At 52.8% G+C, this 6,147-nt stretch overlaps 2 protein-coding genes across 2 annotated transcripts; one reads left to right on the top strand and one right to left on the bottom strand.

The window, feature by feature from the left end:
• Positions 1–268: 268 nt before the first annotated feature.
• Positions 269–3,397, top strand: BO82DRAFT_130366 (AP-2 complex subunit alpha). The gene is made up of 4 exons (XM_025629963.1): positions 269–812; positions 890–1,224; positions 1,282–3,194; positions 3,245–3,397. The coding sequence occupies exons 1-4, from the start codon at positions 361–363 to the stop codon at positions 3,335–3,337; spliced, it is 2,793 nt and encodes a 930-aa protein (XP_025489696.1). The 5' UTR covers positions 269–360; the 3' UTR covers positions 3,338–3,397.
• BO82DRAFT_130355 (uncharacterized protein) lies at positions 3,398–3,966 on the bottom strand. Its single transcript, XM_025629962.1, has one exon. It carries the CDS (start codon positions 3,854–3,856, stop codon positions 3,458–3,460), a length of 399 nt encoding a protein of 132 aa, XP_025489695.1. The 5' UTR covers positions 3,857–3,966; the 3' UTR covers positions 3,398–3,457.
• Between the last annotated feature and the right edge of the window lie 2,181 nt (positions 3,967–6,147).

Raw genomic sequence — 6,147 nt, 5'->3', positions numbered from 1 at the left:
CCCCCCCCCTCCTCCTCTCCTCCTCTAGATCTCCGCTCGCTCTCCACATCGGCATTCCACGCCATGTTCCATGCACTCCAAAGATACTGAGCGGAGAAACACAAATCAAACCGACGAACCTCCCCGCATTGTTCCATCACGCAGCGACAACTGCATGCAACGGACGGACGCAGTGAATAGGCCCACCCCGTTCGACCCGAGTCCGAGAGAGACCGACTGACGGAACGACTGGTCTCAATCTATCCTCTTCTTGCAGCCAAGCCAGCATCTTAACTGGCCTTCGCACCTCTAATCCGCACCCATCGCTCCTTATAATCACTTATTTTCTAATATTCCTCGTCCCGTACTCCGTCGCCCAACATGTCGTCCATGCGGGGTTTGGTCCAGTTCATCGCCGACCTGCGTAATGCACGAGCGCGCGAGCTGGAAGAGAAGCGGGTGAACAAGGAGTTGGCCAACATCCGCCAGAAGTTCAAGGGCGGCAGCTTGAACGGGTACCAGAAGAAGAAATACGTCTGCAAGCTGCTCTACGTCTACATTCAGGGCTACGATGTCGATTTCGGTCACCTGGAGGCCGTCAACCTCATCTCCTCCACCAAATACTCCGAGAAGCAGATCGGGTATCTGGCGGTGACTTTGTTCTTGCACGAGCAGCACGAACTCCTCCACCTGGTGGTCAACAGTATTCGGAAGGATCTGCTGGACCACAACGAGCTGAATAACTGTCTGGCGCTCCATGCGGTGGCTAACGTCGGTGGGCGGGAGATGGGCGAGGCGCTCTCGACGGATGTGCACCGGTTACTGATTTCGCCGTAAGTTGATTGCCTGGTGGTCTCAGGGGAGGGGAATCTTGATGGTGTTAGAATGGGTTGCTGATTCTCGTAACTAGGACCTCCAAAGCCTTCGTGAAGAAGAAGGCCGCCCTTACCCTTCTCCGATTGTATCGCAAGTACCCGGGCATTGTACAGGCCGAGTGGGCGGAACGCATAATCTCCATTATGGACGATCCCGACATGGGCGTCACTCTGTCGGTGACATCGCTGGTCATGGCACTGGCCCAGGACAAGCCGGAGGAATACGCAGGGTGTTATGTTAAGGCTGCTTTCAGACTGAAAAGGATTGTGGTCGACAATGATATTGCGCCCGACTACCTCTACTACCGTGTTCCATGCCCGTGGATCCAAGTGAAGCTACTACGCTTGCTGCAGTACTACCCTCCCTCAGGTTTGTGATCATACCAACGATTCGCTGCGTGATCCCTTCATGCTAACCGAACGCCAGGCGACACCCATGTCCGCGAGATCATTCGAGAGTCTCTGCAGCAGATCATGAATTCCGCTATGGATGCGCCCAAGAACGTTCAGCAGAATAACGCCCAGAATGCGGTCCTCTTCGAAGCCATCAACCTTCTTATCCACCTGGACACCGAGCATAGTCTGATGCTACAGATCTCTGCTCGGTTAGGAAAGTACATCCAATCTCGCGAGACAAACGTCCGCTATCTAGGGTTGGAAGCATTGACGCACTTCGCTGCTCGGGCGGAGACCCTCGATCCCATCAAGAAGCACCAGAGTATCATTCTTGGCTCCTTGCGAGATCGCGATATCAGTGTTCGGCGGAAGGGTCTGGATCTAGTATACAGTATGTGCGACACGACCAATGCTGGCCCAATCGTGAACGAGCTGTTACGCTATCTCCAAACTGCCGACTATGCGATCCGAGAGGAAATGGTCTTGAAGGTGGCCATTCTCACGGAGAAATACGCTACGGATGCCCAGTGGTACATCGACATGACACTCAAGCTGCTGTCGTTGGCCGGTGACCACGTCAACGAGGAAGTATGGCAGCGTGTAATTCAGATCGTGACCAACAACGAAGAACTCCAGGCTTACGCGGCACACAACCTCCTTGGATATTTGAAGACCGACTGCCATGAGAGCTTGGTGAAGATCGGTTGTTATGTCTTGGGTGAATTCGGCCACCTGATTGCTGACAGTCAGGGTTCGAGCCCGATCGAGCAATTTTTGGCACTGCAGGCGAAGATGATCACCAGCACCGACAACACGCGGGCCATGATCCTGTCATCATTCATCAAGTTTGTCAACCTCTTCCCCGAAATCAAACCCCAACTTCTGCACATTTTCCGCCTGTACAGCCATTCTCCCGACTCCGAATTACAGCAGCGTGCCTTTGAGTATCTGTCGCTGGCGACGCTTCCCACGGACGATCTGCTCCGGACAGTCTGCGATGAGATGCCCCCCTTCTCCGAGCGAGCCTCGATCCTGCTCTCCCGTCTCCACCAGAAAACGGCGGGCGCGACGGAGAAGAAGACATGGGTGGTGGGCGGCAAGGATGCCAATGCGGACCAGAAGGAGATGCTGATGGCGCAGAACACGGGACTGAAACGCAGTTTCACCACGATTGTCAACGGCACAAAGACGGGGACGAACGGATCAGCTGCAGGACCCAGTGCGTCTGGCGACTTGGCGGGGCTGGATCTCAGCGCCCCTGCTGCTCCTAACATGGCCAGCGCCGCCCATCTGACGCCCGACTGGGATGTCGGCTACAATAAACTATACTTCAACGACGAAGGCGTGCTCTTTGAGGATGCGCAGATTCAGGTCGGCCTGCGATCGGAATATCGGGGCCATATGGGGGTGGTGAAGATCTACCTTTCCAACAAGTCCTCGTACCCGGTCGGATCACTCACGACCACGCTGGACAACCGCGCTGCCCCGAATCTGAAGCTTGACACGAAAAGTCTGCCCGAGCCGTCTGTGCCGGCGGCCGGGCAAACGCAGCAAACGCTGCTGGTGGAATCGCACGGGCCATTCACGGATGCGCCCACGATTCGCATCTCGTACCTGGCTGGCGCACTCCAGGCCTACACGCTGCAGCTGCCGATCCTGATGCATCGGTTCATGGAGCCATCGGCGCTGTCTGCCGAAGACTTCTTCAAACGGTGGCGGCAGATTGGCGGAGGACCGCTGGAGGCGCAGAATACCTTTGCAGTGGCGGCGCGGGCCAAGGATGTGAGCGAAGCGTTCACTCGGCGGGTGGTGGAAGGATTTGGCTGGAAGATCCTGGACAACGTCGATCCCAACGGAAAGAACATTGTGGGTTGCGCGGTTTATCAGTTTGTCAACGGGAAGACGGGCTGTCTTCTGCGACTGGAGCCCAACTATGAGCGGAAGGTAAGATTCGCTTTACTGAAGTTGATTGACGACCGACTGACCAATTACAGATGTACCGAGTCACTATCCGCGCCACGCAAGAAGCCGTGCCGCAAGCCCTGGCCAAGCAGATGGAGCAACGGCTGTCGCAAGGAGTATTGTAGGGAGGGAGAGAGCGTCGGAAGTTAATGGTCTTCCTCATCCAAAACTAATTTACTTATTCCCCTTACTTCTTATTCGTTGCCCTCCCTCACTCCGGCATATGGCCGCAGGCACCTATGTATTTACTTGTTCGACTTCTTGACCCCCGACCGTATATACCTTTTTGCATGTGGGTAGTAATCTTCGTTTCTGATGTTAGCGGATGGGTAATGTGGGCAAGTGTACGCGCGTTGCTGTGGTGGTCTGTGTAAATCGCATTGTGGAGTTGGTTGGGTATGACGCTGGTGCCTATTTTGTTTTCTTGATGTGTGCCCTGCATGTGAATCGTAGGTGCTGAGCCTGTCCACGGCTACTGAGGCTTGATCAGACCGAGACGCCTCCCTAACTCTATCTTCAGGATAGTCCCGATATGATGTCGACAGCGATGATGTTATCTGATTGATGATGCAGCCAGTGTCAAGGTAAGGCTGTTCTGGGGCTACAGAGAATGGAAGAGGGGTTACGGTTCGTGAAGGGATCATCCAATTAGGTCAGCAAAAGGGCCGATCAACCCGACCATCAGCTGAGTCAGCCAGCCCCCCCCCTCCTGGTAGGCCGATCATTGGAGCAGACTAAGCCCGCTCGGGTCCAAGCTCACACGTGACACCGGGAGATCGGCTCCGACAGATTCCAGATCAGGACGTGGCGGTCCCCACCGGGTTCCAAAGGAGAAGTGCAGATGGCCGCTTTCGTCATGCCCGATCACCCGTTCATCGTCGTCATCCATGCCCCAAGAGGCAAAAAAAAAAAATGCATGGATGGATGATGATGATGATGATGGATGTACATAATGTCAAAAATGGATGATGTGATGATGTGGTTGACGGTGACTTTTGTCACTGTTGCAAGGAAGGCCCTTTCCCCGGAAAATCAGCTGATGTCATGACGTGAGAGACGAGACCTTCTGGCGACTGCGATCCAGAACCTTGAGTTGGTTGCTCTTAGCTGAGTTGGAGTTGAGTGAGTGACTGAGTGGTAGTCAATCAGTCAGTCAAGTCAGTCAGTCCATCTTCTCCTTCTCTCTTCCGATCGCACTAGAAGCTAAACCATTCGGGCTTCGATGTCCGTCCGGGGCCCATCCCAACTTGTCACGGTTTCCACCCTCTCGAAGTCTAGCGAACAAATAGTCTTACTGTCTAAGACTCGGAGTAAATTAATATTGTTCCCACCGGCTAGGCCTCCCCATTTATTTCCTAATCCTCGTTAATTTCGTTTGGATTTTTCTCCAGTTGAGCTCCAGTCCAATTTCATTTCCACGGGCAACTATCCCCGATGGTCGATGGGGCCTTCACTGCAGAAAGACTCGAAAGAGTCAAGGCCGTTCGGCTGTTGCAAAAAATGCCCACCTAATCAAAATCAATCAATCAATCAATAGTCTACTAGACTAGACTCTCCTCCCTCGTGGCTGTCACGAGAAGAAGCTAGAGAAACTTCCCGTCGAACTACCGTTTGACAATTGAGGGGTTTTAATCAAAATCCCATATGGCATGCACGCATAGACCAGGGGGCAGCAATTTACTATAAAGGGTCGGCGCTCTTCTCTTAAGTAGCGGTTTGCGAGGCTACCACATAGTACGGTACAGTCCCTCTACTCCGTGCTGTCAATGTAACTCCGTAGAGACCGGAGACCGCGTCGTGATGAGGAAAAGTAGGAGTCGGGATAATTTAATGATCTGCCCCGGGGGGGGGGAAGAAAAAGAATCACCGCTCCCCCTGATGCATAATTCGCTTTCTTTGGTTACTCACCTCCCCCCCCCCCTCTTTGCTTCCCCTGGCTCGGTCCGACACCGGATATTTTATGCCGATTCCCACTGTCAGGAATGTGCAATTGGGTTGACATCCATGATGGGTTTTGATTTATGTTTATGTGCACTTCTTCCGCCTCACAACGGCGGGCGCTCTTTCCACTGAGAAAATGCTTCATTGTACATAACTGTGCTACCCCTGATCGGAGTGTCTTTCTTCACTACCTATTGATTAGAAAGAATCGACGATCCAGACGGTCCAGACACCGAGCCAAGACTCGAGGTGGCATTTGCGGCTTTTGTCGCCTACTTTGACCTGATATTTGGGGGGAACTGGAAATGTACCTGGACTGTCCCGAGGGGAGAAAAAGGAGTTCCAATGGTTTTCCCCCTTCCCAAAAGAGTCGATTACATACTCTTCCCCCGGATGATGCGACCTAACCATGACCTTTTTGGCTTCTGGGGGCTTTCTGTTTGGTCTTTTATTTTTTTTTCTTTTTACTTTACCTTCCGTCGTATGCCGGAGGTTCAGATGTACCTCGTGGGTGTGTGGCTGTTGGCATACTGACTGCTGCTGCTGCTGCTGCTGCTGCTGAAGGGAACTAAACGCCGTAACTCCACCGCAGCGCTTCGGGCCTGACGTCAAAAGCAAATCAATCCATGTACTGCAGAACAGTTGAGCAGCAACCGATGATGATGATGATGATGATGATGATGATGTTGATGACCCATGATATGATGTTGAAGATTTACCATTGCCCCTCCACACTTCCGTCCCCCCATGTCATGATCCATTCATCCATTCATTCAGTCATCCATCTCATCGGGTCGATCTCTTTCAGTAGGAAATAAAAGATCCATTGAGGGACGTGCATCATTGCGAATCGCCGACCGACTTGACTCGAGATCTAATTTTACTCCATAATAATCCTCTCTTTCCCTCTCTTCCCCTCCCCCTTCTGGCTAGAACTCCTTTCTCTGCCTCTTTAGACAAGACGGTTAACAATATAATATACCGAACCTCCCCC

The sequence above is a fragment of the Aspergillus uvarum genome, assembly GCF_003184745.1.
Source record: "Aspergillus uvarum CBS 121591 unplaced genomic scaffold BO82scaffold_45, whole genome shotgun sequence".
Taxonomy (NCBI): domain Eukaryota; kingdom Fungi; phylum Ascomycota; class Eurotiomycetes; order Eurotiales; family Aspergillaceae; genus Aspergillus; species Aspergillus uvarum.
Note: the sequence above shows the minus strand (reverse complement) of the source record. Positions and strands in the feature narration are given on the sequence as shown.

Excerpts from the sequence above, each read along its gene's own strand:
- BO82DRAFT_130366 (XM_025629963.1), top strand. The coding sequence starts at position 361 with ATGTCGTCCATGCGGGGTTTGGTCCAGTTCATCGCCGACCTGCGTAAT. Across the intron at positions 1,225-1,281 it reads GCAGTACTACCCTCCCTCAG|GCGACACCCATGTCCGCGAG; the intron begins GTTTGTGATCAT and ends ACCGAACGCCAG. Across the intron at positions 3,195-3,244 it reads AGCCCAACTATGAGCGGAAG|ATGTACCGAGTCACTATCCG; the intron begins GTAAGATTCGCT and ends GACCAATTACAG.
- BO82DRAFT_130355 (XM_025629962.1), bottom strand. The coding sequence starts at position 3,856 with ATGATCCCTTCACGAACCGTAACCCCTCTTCCATTCTCTGTAGCCCCA.